Raw genomic sequence first — 13,673 nt, forward strand, 5'->3', positions numbered from 1 at the left:
TGCGATGTTTGTAACAGAGACAAGAGAGTTGTGTCACTTCGTCTACTTACAATGCCTATATGCAGGTGCATTGGTGAGATGCAAGACACAACGAGGTGAGTTGAAATAGGCACTAACAGAGCTACCAGCTCAATTTTGTTGACGTTTTTATAGTCTTTGAACACGTCTGTTTGGTTTGGGAAGCTTAGGAGGGTGCTTTCAGCAATGCTTATACAGATATCACGCATTCTAGTTTGAGGTTGTGCACACAGTTGTTGCATGTGCATATGGTTCATAAATTTTCAATGAAGTATTTCATCAAGCATATGACACCCTAAAAAGATTTTAAATACACCATTGTGTTTTATACGGTGTAAATAGTATCTAGAGCAACATATGGGATTTTTCTTAATTTTCTTTCGAAAAACTTCAAAGTGTGATATAAAATCAGAAAAAATTGGTACAGACTTCCCACTTGCCTCATAATATTCTTTATTATCAGAAGCATTTTAGATAAATCATTGGGCAAGTTGACCTCAAATTTGAAGTAGTTAAGGCAATATTGCTGAATTCGTGTTATATGCAGGGATACAATGTGTATGCAGAGTAGACTGTGTATGCAAGAAAATGGTGTATGCAGTACGTAAGAAATTTCATGTTGCTGTTGATCGGAAATACTAAGTACGTCATCTACTCTACGACCATCACAATTTGAATGTCTTATAATACTCGCTATCTGAGTTCCATGAAGTTTCATGATGCACTGAACTAGAAACGGTCTTTTAACTAAACCATTATACAAGTTGTGGGTTCGATTCTGCATGTTGTCGATTTATTTATGCAGGTAAAGTCTGTCTTCAGATAAAGCACAGCTCTAGGTTAACGTGAACTTCTGGTGTAAATGGTCCGGTCGTGTTAATTACACCACTCCTCCCTGTTGTGGCAAATTTTCCTCAGGTCACACCCCATGGGGCACTATTCCCGCACTAGATGTAGGTAGCACAAATATCTCAGTACGGCGGAAACAACGCAATTGATATATAAGGGCCACCTCGGATGAGCATTTGATCATCACTACAAACAAATAACGACTATGAGAACAGAATTGGTTAACTTCGCTTGCGACTCCTCGTGCACCAACAGCTGTGGCCTGCAGTGCCAGTGCTCATCTAATTGTGCCACTGGTTGCAAATGCACCACTGGCTGTGCAAAAGTGTGTGCCTGCCAACCTTGTGGTGGTGAAGGCTGCCAATGCGGGTGCAAATCGTGCTGCTAAAGTTCGCAATTGGATTGATTTTATGAATAATTGGATGGAACTCGGTATATATAAGTAATGAAAACGAAAGATTCAAAAATTCTGTAGGAAGAGCGTTAACATTAGTGACATACCCGCAAGTTCATCACCGAGATGTATTTGGGTTTATGAACGTAAGCTTAAAATCTAATGCTGTTTTTTTCACGGCTTCTATCGATAGAGACGATGATAACCTTCAATCGTCTACCACTTTTCGTTGGCTTGTTCAGGAACAATGGTCTTGACCTTACCCGTCTTGATGTAGCTGATGACGTTGTCCACTGTCCACTCTTCCATGGCCTTGATCGCGTCAATCGACCAAGTCCCCATATGTGGTAAGCTCATCACTTGAGGCATGTCGATGAGCTCTTGGGGTACTTCGGGCTCATGCTCAAACACATCACTACCAAACAGAGCGATCTTGCCCAGCTTCAATTGGTTGATCAATTCCGCTTCATCAATCACTGCCCCTCTCGCAGTATTGATCAAGATCACCCCCGGTTTCATCTTGTCCATCATTTCCTTATTCACCATGTGGCGAGTGTGTTTGTTCAAAGGAACACTGATCATGATCACGTCACTTTCCGCGAGCAATTGGTCCTTCAGCACGTATTCAGCGTTGCCTTCAAGCTCAGGGGCCACTCGGTTCCGGTTATGGTAGATCACCCGTTTGAAGCCAAACGGCGCCAACCGATCACGAATCGCCCGACCAATGCCTCCCATTCCCAAGATACCCACCACTTTAGACAGCGGGCATCTCCCGATAGGAGCGCCGCCAAATGGTTTTTGCGGCCATTGGGCCATTCCTTGGTGGCCCTGTTGAAAATTGCGCATACACGACAACGTCAAAAACACGGCGGTATCAGCAGTGGGCGCCTCCACCGGTTTAGTGACGTTACTGAGCTGAATGCCTCGTTCGGTTAATGGCTCCGGGTCCACCTGGTCGTAACCAGCGCCACAGTGGCTCACCAGCTTCACCGAGTCAGGGAAATGCTTTACCAATTCAGCGTCAAATCTCCCCGTTTGCTTGATACTCATAAACGTACGAGTAATGTTGGTGACGCCATCGTATTTGCCATTGTCTAAATCCTTGATAAATTCGTCTCTCGACTTCAGCTCGAGCTCGACGATGTCGGCCATGGTTGCAAGTTCATCCCACTTATCGTGGGCGTAAACGGTCTTACCGCAACGAAGGACTTTAGGACGGGTCGAGGAAGCCATAGTTCGAAGCCACGACGATCTCAACATGCAATTGGGGGCGAGGGTGGAATTTTCCGAACTGGCACTGAGGTGGGGAACAACGCCGGTGGGGTTCCCCGAGATTGCCTCTGTGCAGGTGAACAGAGTGGCTTAGGCACGTACCTTAACTGTTCATTTACAAATAGACCTAACTGATCTACCTGGTTGAATAACAATTTTTGGAATCTTTATCGCCAGCGTAACCACAAAACCGATGTAGCCACTGCCGACAGTGAAAACTCCGCCTCACCCCTCGTAGCTTAAACCCCGATCGCACTCGTATCTTTCGAGCGCTATGGACACCGTAATCGAGCATGGGGGAGTCGAAGTCGTCCTCCAGCTGAACGACTGGCGCAAGTCTCGACGTCTCCAGATCCAGGTGTTCGGATGCTACCTTCTATTTACGTTGTTTGGCCTTGGTGAGCAGACGTTGGGCACCCTCATCCCCAAGCTCCAAGAATACTACCATTTGAACGATTTAACCATGTCCATGACCTACGTGTTGGTGATGATGGGCTATTTCACCATGGCAGCGGTCAATGAGGCCACTCACAATCGGGTGGGTGTCCGGGGAATGGTGACATTGGGGATATCGTTTCTCGTGGCGCTGTACCTTGTGGTGCTGTTGCGCCCACCCCATTGGCTCTTTCTCCTATCATACATGTTCATCGGCTGTGGGTTTGGTGGGCTTGATGCTGGGGTGAATGGGTGGATGGGTGAGCTTGTGGATGCTAACCAATTGTTGGGGATATTACACGGGTGCTATGGGCTTGGGTGTATGATTCTGCCTCCCTTGGTGACGTATTTGATCCACCACACCTCATGGCAATGGAATGATTATTATCTTGTACTTGCACTCATCGCCAGTATTGCGCTGATTGTGACGCTGATCAGCTTCAAGTATGAGACCCCTGCCAAATTTGACTATATGCGCAAGCAAAAAGGCGTCAACGAAGATCCCCCGACAATTCTCGATATTTTTAAACTGAAAATGGCCATGTTAGTGGCGTTGGCTCTCTTTTTGTATGTCGGGGCCGAAGTAGCCTTTGGCCAATGGCTTGTTTCCTTCTTGCTCCGAGCGAAAGGGTTACTGTACCCGATAGCATCATGGATGGCGACCTCATTTTGGGCGGGATTAACTGTTGGCCGGATGACACTTGGTTTTGTCACTGCCCACTACTTTACCAGTGCTACTAAAGCCAACATGTTTTACATTTTCACGCAAACGGTGCTTATGGCGATGTTCTTGGGGATTCAATTCCTTGCCACCCACCCCAATGGGTTCGTGATATCGCTTGACTTCGTAATGGTGTTTATCACTGGGATATTTGTGGGGCCGGTATTCCCCACTGTCATCATGAGCATCTATGAAGTATTGCCGGCATCCATGCATACAGGGGCAATGGGATTTATTTGTGCCTTCGGTGGTGGTGGCGGTGCGGTGATCCCGTTTGTGGTAGGGCTCGTCTCCAAACTGTCAAATAAGGGGATTTCCACAATGCCAACGATCATTACGCTCACCATGGCGACGTTGACGTTATTGTGGTTCTACATCCTCCGTAAATCTAAGCTTTAGACACATAGCATTATAGAACGATGATAAAAAGCATGAACATCGTCGTAGTGATATTTCAATTGATAAAAACAACAAAAACGTATGGACGAGTTGGGAATCGAACCCAAGACCTTTCGCATGCTAAGCGAACGCTCTACCAACTGAGCTACACGCCCGGAACGAGTTTTTGACATGGTAGGATTCCTGTGTGGAACAGAACGAATGCCCATGTTTCCGTTGATTGCGGCTTTTCCAATGCTTTTACGCGTTATATGGGTACCCATTGTCTTCCAAATTGCTTCCGTATAAGTTTTCCAGCTTTAACCTCACTTTTTCATGATTGATATTGTAATTTTAAAAAATTTCACCAAACTTCCCTGAGCGAGTGTGACACGCATAAACTTTAGTGGCAGTTATAGTTTATAGTTCAAGTTACCAGTTCGAGACCGTCGGCTGGCAACTAACCGACAATAACCTTTTTGATGACTCCCTCCGATGACAAATGAGTTCTATTGTTCTGGCCATAGCCGAACCGACAGATTTCCCCACATAGGAAACCCCGCTGTCAATGTCGGCGCAAAACCAGCGTCCTTAACCACAAACATAGCCCCCTGACATTGTCACCCCACGGTGCATCCTTTACCGATTCACGCCACAAAGCCACCACACAATAACACCCCCGTATCGGCTGTCGGTGTTCCATCAACTTCCGGAATAGCGCAAAAGCCCCCTCCCGACCCCACTACACTTCTATTATTTCCCTTCGGGGTATAGTCCCATCTCTACGATCTTCCCCCAAGCCTCAAATAGCCTCTCACTCGTAGACCCGTCTCGATATCTGTCTCTGCCATGGCTCGCGTTCTCATCCTCACCACCACTGACGCGCCCACACCTCAGTCGTCAGCATCCATGTTGATTCGAGGCGTGCTCCTAGGAGGCCTGCTATGTCTCATCACCACCAACAGTCCCTTGCGGACTGCAGGGGCGTTTGCCGTGCTCGGGTACCTTGCCACCACCGAGCTTATCCCTCGGGTAGGTCCCCAGTTTAAACGCATTGGCCTCTCGGGACGCGATCTCCTCAAGCCGCCCCGGAAGGACGGTAAGCCCAGTGAACCGTTGCCCGAGTCAATGGGGTTGGTGGCGGCAGTGACGTATTTTTTCGTCATGCTCTTTCTCATTCCGTTTGTGTTTTTTAAATACTTGGTAATGCTGAGTGCTCTGGACGACAGCGAGGTCTACACCGCCTACGCCACCCAATATGAGCTGTTGAACGACAACCAGTTGTTCCCCCACAACAAGTTGCTGACGTTTTTGCTGGCGTTGCTTTGCCTCATTTGCACCACATTCCTCGGGTTCTGCGACGATCTCTTCGATATCCGGTGGCGCCACAAGTTCTTCCTCCCCGCCATTGCTGCCATCCCGTTGCTCATCGTCTACTATGTCGATTTCTCGGTGACATCGGTGGTCGTGCCGACGTTTGTCACTAATTCTAAAGTGGGTAACTGGCTCCTTGTGGCGTTCAACTGGATGATTTGGGGGGTGAATACCATTGTTACTCGCCTTAGTGGATTGCTGTTTTCATCACTCCCCTCCGACTACGAAATCCCAGAAGGGTCACCTAAGCTTCTCGACTTGGGCATCTTCTACTACGTGTACATGGCTGCTATTGCTATCTTCGCCCCCAACGCCATCAACATTTTGGCAGGTATTAATGGTCTTGAAGTGGGCCAGCTGGTGGTGCTCGGCGTGGTGCTTTTATTAAACGATCTCCTCTACATTACTAATGGATCTGTGCTGCTTGCTGCCCGTGAACTGCACTTGTTGCTGGCGATATTCCTCATCCCCTTCCTTGGCGTCGCTCTCGGGGTGTTGCGGTACAATTGGTTCCCTGCTCGTGTGTTTGTCGGCGACACCTTCTGTTACTTTGCAGGGATGGTGTTCGCGGTAGTGGGGATTCTGGGCCACTTTTCCAAGACGTTGTTGCTCTTTTTGTTGCCGCAAATCATCAATTTCATTTACAGTGTACCCCAGCTCTTTCATCTTGTCCCCTGCCCTCGGCACCGGATGCCGCGGCTTAATGCTGCCACGGGCAATTTGGAACCATCTTATGGTGAGTTAGCGGGAGGCGAATCGATCGACGGCGATGCTAATACCCCTCCCAGCCTGGTCAAGACTCGCTGGGCGACGCGACTCATCCTTCTACCCTTGGAAACGTTCCGCTTAATTGATCTTAAACGTGATGAAAAGGGCCAAGTCGTTGAGTTCTCCAATATGACGATGATTAACTGGCTCCTCGTGACTTTCGGGCCAATGAAAGAAGACTCGTTATGTCTTTTGATCATGGGGCTTCAATTTGTCACAGGCATCCTTATGATCTTCATCAGACATACTTTGGGACCGTGGCTTTTTGGCTACGACAACTTCACTTGGGGAGTCAGCGACGGCTCGATAACGATTTGAGCGTTCCCTATTATTTAATATACACTATCTAACACGAATTCAAACATGTTCATATTATCGATCAGTGCACAAGGACTACAACTCGATAGGCGATGACGAAGTGCCACGAGGTTCGACACCAGCCATGCACTCACAATAAAACATCACCGCTTCCCGAATAACGCCTGGCAGGGCACCGACGTAGCCGGCAAAGGTTCTTTGAAGGTCCCGGATAATATCCCCTTCGTAGGAATCCCCTGCCCTAGTCGTTTCGAGCATAGCTTCTTTGACATCATCGATAACCTCCTGCAGAACCCCCTCCAGCCCATTAAGAAGGTCATCAACTCTCTCATTGATAGAGAGACGCAACTGTCTACGCTGATTGTTGGCTTCGAGGCAAAGTCGTCCATACTCTTCAAAGTTTGATGTAATTAATGTTTTGTCAACCTGAGCATCAATAATTTGCAATTCCTGTTCGTAGTCCTCATCGAGTCTCTGCAATTCTTGGCTCAATCTGTTCAATTCGGCAGCGTCGTGTCCGGGGAGTCCGTCTGAAGTTTCCTCTTGCTCGATAAAGTCGCTGATCGTGATACATTTACCGAGTACGCCATCATTTGCAGCTGCCCTATCCAAACGCAACTCGTCGAGGTCTGCAATTATATCGGTGAAGAGTTGACGGTCGTCATCATTGGTAAGTCTGTCTAAGGCAGCTTGGAATTGAGGTAACCGAGTGACAAAATCGTGTATGTCGTCATCCATGTCAGAATTTTCCAAATTCAACTCGTCGAAGTCTTCAATTATATCATGGGGCACACCCAGGTCATCAGAGTCAATTCCGTTTTGCTCGGGATTGATGCTGTGTGGAGACATGGGAAATTATATTCCTTAGGGAAAGAGACACTTATATACGGTAGGTATGAACCTGATTGCACCACAATTCAACCCCTTTACTCTGCATTTTTTTTTGTAATTTCCGTTTCGTGGAACTTTGAATCATTCACTGAGATAAACTGCTCATGAATACATGATGGCTAAAATATAACCAAATCTTTCAGTGAACCACCGGGCTTTCGAAAGTGCCATGCTTGCTATTCACAACAAACGCCTGGTCGAAACCTGATAGCACGGTGAAAATGTAAAGCTGCATCAATAGGTTGATAGTAGATGAAGTGTTCCCTCTACAAACTACAACCGGGAAGACTTCCTCAAAAGCAATTTTAATGGCCTCAAGCGTTAGTGAAATTTCACGTATGGATTTAGACCAATGTAGCTACAGCAAATGGAAAAGTTGTAAAATAGTGTATTAAGTATCTATGAGAATTAATAATGTCGTAATATGCAAATTTATGGGTCGTCAATGTGGTCGACACAGTAGTTCATTTCGTCCTCGTCCAAGCTCTTGATGTAAAGACACCGCAGCAAGACTTCAGGCACCATTTCCAAGTGGTAGTTGCTCAGCCACTCGATGCACTGGGACAACAGTCTCACAATGTGAACCAGGGTGCGGAACTTGGCGAAGTTGATCAACTTATCCCCATCGTCGGTAGCAGCCTTGATGAATGTGGGCCGTTCAGCGTTAAAGATTAAGTCCAGAAGGTATAAACCAACAAAAGGAATGCACCCTTTCAGCGGCGTCGTGGTGTTGATGGCAATGCGCAAGTTCAAGAAGTTCTTGAGGGGCAGCGTGAGCTCCTCCAAGCTCTTTAACATGAGGATATCGCCAGGGTGCAAGTGCATCCATGTGTCCTTGAGGCGGTGGAGCTTTTCCAGGGTAAGCGCCAACACCACCTGCATCAATGTCAGGTAGTTTTGGAGGACAAGACAATGGTGAGCAACGTGGATCATCCGCAGAATGACGCCGACCCGTTCGGATTGTGATTTAGTGAGCAACACCTCCAGAATCACCCAGTTGACCATAAGGTTAAATCGGGCAATCACAAGGTTTACACCCTGATTCGTGGTGTAGTATTCCTCGTTGGCGATGATCTCAAGCCACAGGTTCACCGGAGCCAAGTCGCGATTCCACTTGTGCTCAATCAAGTCTTTCCAGTCGATATCCTGGATAATATCGCGTTCAATGGCAGTGAAGTGTACCGCCAATACCTTGGCGGGACAATTGTGGATGAAGGAGACGTGAGTGCCTTTCTCAATCATCTCAGCAAGATTGAATTGAGGCACTGGCGGCAATTGTTGAGCCTCAGACTCAGCCTCAGGACCAGCGGCAGGGGAAACCTTGGCCTTGGAACTGTGGTGGATAACAGTAACGTCGGGACTTGACTGTTGGCTTTGGAGAGTGTTGCGGGTGGAGTGAAACTGCTCACTAGCCATTGAGTCACCACCGGGACTGTGGAAGGGAGCAGCAAGCGCCTGAGGCTCAGGCAATTGCGGCAAGTCTTTGGCGAGCATCAGAATGTCGATTGACGGTTCTTCAAGCGGCAGTTCCCCCACCAGCGCTCTCGGCGTCAGAGTACCGAAGTGATACTTGTGGGGAGTCAATGGCGGTTCCGGGGTGTGCACTGAGGCACTGTCGTCGACGTCTAGAGTGTTCGCTTGATTGATGGCCCGCATGATGTCCTCAGTGTTTTCCGCATCTGCCAAAGGCAGGGTCAGATCGAGTCCCGAAGCGCGAACCAGTACCATCAGCTGCGAGTGATGCAGCGACACGATTCGGACCTGGTGCATTTGTCTGATTTGAGCGACGTCGTCAGGGCCCACACAGAGATCAACTTGATCTTCAGCGATGAAGTCTTCGGCAATGGAATCCTTCAGAGCCGGCGTGGCTTGGGTCGCCGGTGACCTTCCTTCAAGCTTATTCAAAGCGTACTCCACGGGGTCAGTGGCAGCAAACAGCTCGTCGGGGATGGCGGCTAATTGTTTAAGCACCTGGGAGGAAATTCCCGGGATCGCCGCCGAGTTCGTCAGCGTATCGGAGGGAATATACAGCCGGGCACAGCGCATACTGGCGAGGCGACTGCGTACGGCGATCAGAAAGATCAGCAGGGCATCGGTATTAAGCTGATCGGTCGGGTTCTGGTCGCCTTCAGGGAACGGGAGCTCAGTCAAGGCGCAAAGCGTCAGCAAACGAAGCAGACGGGGGCGCGGCACCAGCAGCTGCGACTCCACCGTCTCCGTAGTGGCGGTGGCCATGCGTAAGTTGGCGTAGCCGTGCTTCTTGCGGAGACCACCAAATTGTTCCATAACCACCACTTCCCGCAGCACTGAGAGCGCCAGGTCATACGACAAATACAGCTTTACCAGGTCGCGGCGGAACAGCAAGTTCAGCATTCTCAGCGGGTCATTCAGGGGTTTGCGTGACCCCAGCGATCCCGGTTTAGCAGGACTGGGAGCGATCCCGAGATCGATGACGTCGTTACTGTACTGAGTGAAGTTCAGCGGCGTCAGTACCAGATCAAACAGCGTACGCGGCGGCTTATCCTCCAACACCAGGCTGAAGTCCAAGTACAAGTCCAGCTTGGGGATGGTGACTTTGATCGGCAGGTCGTGGTGTTCGTCCAGGTCGAAGGGGACATCTTCGCTCCAATTAATCAGCGCTGGCTGTTGGAACAGCGGAGCAGGAGACTCTTGCGGTGACGACAGCAGAATCACCGGATCGGTATTACCAGTATCACGAATAAGCGCGGCGCCGAAAGGTGATTTGGTCACGGGCGCCGCCACCGATTCGGCAGGTCCGCTCGAAGCGATTGAAGGTGGCTGGTTATAGTACTCAACCATGAGCTCCAATTCGTCAACAATACGCGCCGCCAACACGTCCATGCGGTTACCAGTGACAGGGACAGGTTCGGTACTGGTGATGGTGCGGACCAGAGTGATCGTTTGCTCACTAGTAGACGTGGGCATCTTCGGCAGATGAGGGAGGGCTGCCCATGTCCGCTTCATGCCGTCAACAATCTTCTTCAACAGCAGCCGGCGAGCGAGGTCGCTGTCATCGTTAAACTTTGGAGGTGGTGGTGCCAATGCCTGCAATGCCTGCAGCAGGGGCAGCGCCTCCATCTTGCGGACTGGTGTGGTGGGGATGATTTGTGATACCACTGCCAGGGGGAGTTTCACTCTACCGTTAGTGGCGAAACCCAGGGCTGCTGGTCTTAGATCCTTAGGAGAATCAACAGGGTGGAAGAGATTATGATGAGGACGGCTCAGATCCACGATATTCATGTGGCTATGCGGGGGTTGATGCGACTGGGGAGGCGACGGCAGGCTGTATTTGGCAGTGTAGTCGTCGAGCTGTTGCGGCAACAGTGTCTGCAGCAGCTGGTGGCGGCACATGAGCCGTTTTAGCAGTCCCGGCGCCGTCTGTTGGGGTTGGTCGTATAACAGAAGCATGGCCAGCCGTCGCCACGTCGGATCTGCTTTAGACGCCGAGAGCCGAGTAGTGGGAGGTAATTCGTAGTCGAGCATGCGACCAGAACGCACAAGGTCCTCGATATCGGTGTAGAGCGTCGAGTATTGACCTACCATTGTGAGCCAGTGCACTTTAAGCTCCACAAGCACCTGGGCTTCGGAGCCATCATCCTGTTGTACGAGCCCTAAGCCAGTGATGTGGTTCAATGTAGTGACAAGAGCATCACCAAGGGAAGGGTGGGGGACAAAGTCGTCGGCAAAGTAGTTGAGGATCCAGTGACGCAACGCCACGAACGTGCGCACCACCACGAGCTTGCCGAGGTGGTGTTTCTCTTCCAGAAGACTGCGACAGGCTTCGAGAGCCCACACAAGTCTCGCCGTCAACATTTGCATGACGCGATCGCCAGTGACGAATAACCGGTAGGTGAGGAAGAAATCGCAGATCAAGGGGTAGTCGATGACGTCGGGCAGCGTGAGCTGGACAATTAGCGCTCTGAGGGTGGCCTGGGTGATGACACTATCGTTTTCGGGGTCGAATTTCACCAAGGTGTCGCTAGCGACGAGATGAGGATAGACGTCGCCGTGGTCGTAGCCGGCCTTGTCGGCGTCGAACCCGGCAGATTGCGACACCGCGAGCGGACGGGGCAGCCCCTGCGCCGCCTGGCGGTCCATCTGGTGCTGTTTTTCAAGCTCCTGGAGGAACGTCACCAGCTGTTTGGCGAGGGCCACCGTCAGCCCGAGCGAGCTGTGCGAGGACAGAGGAGTGGCGGGACAGGTAGACATTCCCTGTTTTTGGCAGTCGGAATGGGTTGGGGTTCCACACAAGTCCTGAAACGAGGTGAGCGAGCGGCGGATGGGGGGGTGTTGGCAGCAGCACTGATGGGTTTGTTTGCGTGTTTACGTTCGACGCGTGCGGTGTTTGGGTCTGGGGGCCATCTGGAGTGCATATAGCGCAAAAAAGGGATCGCCAGCCGGAGAGTTAGGTGGAGCCGCCGAACCGCGAACCACTGTGGAGATAACCGATCGGGGAAAGAAGGGAAAATAATGAGGAAACTTTGGTGAATCAAGTTGGCAAGAAGAAGATATCATTGAAGCAAAAGTACGGGAACTATTTTGAGACACTTTATTGTGTTTTGGTGTAGTAAACGGTGGATCTAGACCCTTGATTTGGACCCCCTGGATGGGTGGGCTCACGTGACCTACGCGCGCGTCTCAAATCTTTCCACTGGTATTTACAGTATACGACAGGCGGTGTGATATGCAAACGCACCTAACTTTAGTCGACAAAACGCTATTCACGTAATTTCGATAGTTTATTTGGTCGTCCACCGTGGTGGTGTTCACGTGACATGTTCTAGTATACAATATTTATGAAATAATCATCATGTTTTCTTATGGGAGCCCTTCGCTTAAAATGGCTCGCTTATGCGGAGGCACCGTTGTTTTTGATCGCCTCTCTCAACGCGGCAAACGGCAGCTGGCGGAACGCCTGGTTCTGGAGCACCTGCTTGAACTGTTCATTCTCTTGTTTCATCACTCGGAGTCTCCCCTTCTGTGTCTTGGTGGTGGGGGCGTGAGGGTTCCGTGTTTGCTTCGGAGGAATAAACCCGCTCTTGGTGATGGTGGTGGTGGCAGGATCCGGTAACAGCGTGAGCAAGTCGTTGAGGTTCGGCTTAAGCTGCTGGCGAGCTTTGCGTCGCTGACGTCTCGCTGCGGACTTAGAGACGCCGTTGCCGGTGTTGAAAGTCACTTTGTTCATCATTCTCTCGGTGAACGACGCCAGCTTGCGGTCCCGCTTCTCCTTCTTCAGCTCGGTGGCAAGGCGCAAAAGCGGGTTGCTGTGGGTCTGTGGGGTCTCGGTCTGGCCATGGAACTCAGAGATCTTCGAGGCGACCAGCGTCGTCCGCCGGTTGAGCTTGGTTCGGAGCAGGGTCTTCTTGATCCCGGCCATGGCGTAGTGCGATGAGGTGCGGGGGGCCAGATAACGTGCGTAGATGAGCCCAACTCACTAGCCACAAGTGACCAGTAAAAGAGAAAATCAAGGCAAATAGCATGTTCCTCTTGACTATGATAGTGAAAATTTTTAAATAGTAGCTTTTGGTGGACGATAGTAACTGATGGATTATGGTATATGGCTTTGTGGTAACTATCGAGGTTGCGGGTGATAGTGGTTGTCGCTGTGATCTGTAATGTCACGCTGTCGTAACCACATTTCGAGTGGTTATCAATAATCACGCGACTTCTATAGTCTCCAGTGACTTGTCACTATAGCCTCACACGTCCACTATGTCCTTCTTTCACTCTCCTCGGACTGCTCCATCCGAGTGCACACTACACCAGTATAGGAGACGAAAAACAATGATTAGCCTTCGAACTAAATATAAAGAGATTTCACTGAAACAATACAAACATTTTCCAAGTTCTTTCAAGTCCCCTCCTTTGTGTTTCTCTTACATAAGCTACTCTCTACCCTCATATATAGCGAGGGCGCCTCACCAGCCATCCCACGTTGTTCGCACCGCGCTATTGCGCTCGGCTCATCCTTTCCAGATCTCCCCCCAGCCGCGCCCGTTCGCTCCGAGCTACGTCCCCCGCCGTGGCAGATACTGGTACTTGAAGCGTGTGTCACTCATATACCACCCGTGTACCACTCCCCTGAAACCTTTGGCGTGTGGTATTTCTGGTTTTGCAGGTGAGAATACGCCGGTGTTTTGTCCCCCGCAATCGTGAGCTCATCTCGACGGCACCATGAGTGACGACGACGCCGCCGCCCCCCACTCCTCGCCCCACGTCGATGCCGCCGCCACC

At 50.2% G+C, this 13,673-nt stretch overlaps 7 protein-coding genes across 7 annotated transcripts in view; 3 read left to right on the forward strand and 4 right to left on the reverse strand. All coding sequences in view use genetic code 12, as the record gives it.

Annotated features, from left to right (window-relative positions):
* Positions 1 to 1,477: 1,477 nt before the first annotated feature.
* On the reverse strand, positions 1,478 to 2,494 carry IFM3 (Ifm3p; the record flags this gene model as incomplete). Its single annotated transcript, XM_034158220.1, has 1 exon — positions 1,478 to 2,494. The coding sequence occupies one exon, from the start codon at positions 2,492 to 2,494 to the stop codon at positions 1,478 to 1,480; it is 1,017 nt and encodes a 338-aa protein (XP_034009882.1).
* A 313-nt stretch (positions 2,495 to 2,807) lies between these two features.
* DIURU_005259 (uncharacterized protein) lies at positions 2,808 to 4,088 on the forward strand (the record flags this gene model as incomplete). The annotated part of the gene is made up of 1 exon (XM_034158221.1): positions 2,808 to 4,088. The coding sequence occupies one exon, from the start codon at positions 2,808 to 2,810 to the stop codon at positions 4,086 to 4,088; it is 1,281 nt and encodes a 426-aa protein (XP_034009883.1).
* An 828-nt stretch (positions 4,089 to 4,916) lies between these two features.
* ALG7 (UDP-N-acetylglucosamine--dolichyl-phosphate N-acetylglucosaminephosphotransferase) lies at positions 4,917 to 6,527 on the forward strand (the record flags this gene model as incomplete). Its single annotated transcript, XM_034158223.1, has 1 exon — positions 4,917 to 6,527. One exon carries the CDS (start codon positions 4,917 to 4,919, stop codon positions 6,525 to 6,527), a length of 1,611 nt encoding a protein of 536 aa, XP_034009884.1.
* A 75-nt stretch (positions 6,528 to 6,602) lies between these two features.
* On the reverse strand, positions 6,603 to 7,376 carry DIURU_005261 (uncharacterized protein; the record flags this gene model as incomplete). The annotated part of the gene is made up of 1 exon (XM_034158224.1): positions 6,603 to 7,376. One exon carries the CDS (start codon positions 7,374 to 7,376, stop codon positions 6,603 to 6,605), a length of 774 nt encoding a protein of 257 aa, XP_034009885.1.
* A 474-nt stretch (positions 7,377 to 7,850) lies between these two features.
* On the reverse strand, positions 7,851 to 11,648 carry LTE1 (mitotic regulator; the record flags this gene model as incomplete). Its single annotated transcript, XM_034158225.1, has 1 exon — positions 7,851 to 11,648. One exon carries the CDS (start codon positions 11,646 to 11,648, stop codon positions 7,851 to 7,853), a length of 3,798 nt encoding a protein of 1,265 aa, XP_034009886.1.
* A 640-nt stretch (positions 11,649 to 12,288) lies between these two features.
* DIURU_005263 (uncharacterized protein) lies at positions 12,289 to 12,816 on the reverse strand (the record flags this gene model as incomplete). Its single annotated transcript, XM_034158226.1, has 1 exon — positions 12,289 to 12,816. One exon carries the CDS (start codon positions 12,814 to 12,816, stop codon positions 12,289 to 12,291), a length of 528 nt encoding a protein of 175 aa, XP_034009887.1.
* Positions 12,817 to 13,659: 843 nt separating this feature from the next.
* FHL1 (Fhl1p) overlaps positions 13,660 to 13,673 on the forward strand; it is a gene marked incomplete at both ends in the record, with an annotated part of 2,364 nt that continues 2,350 nt past the window's right edge. The window contains one exon of the mRNA XM_034158227.1: positions 13,660 to 13,673. This exon is cut by the window's right edge and continues 2,350 nt beyond it. Coding sequence (XP_034009888.1) covers positions 13,660 to 13,673 — 14 coding nt within the window.

The sequence above is a fragment of the Diutina rugosa genome (assembly GCF_008704595.1).
Source record: "Diutina rugosa strain CBS 613 chromosome Unknown scaffold11_size279379, whole genome shotgun sequence".
NCBI lineage: Eukaryota > Fungi > Ascomycota > Pichiomycetes > Serinales > Debaryomycetaceae > Diutina > Diutina rugosa.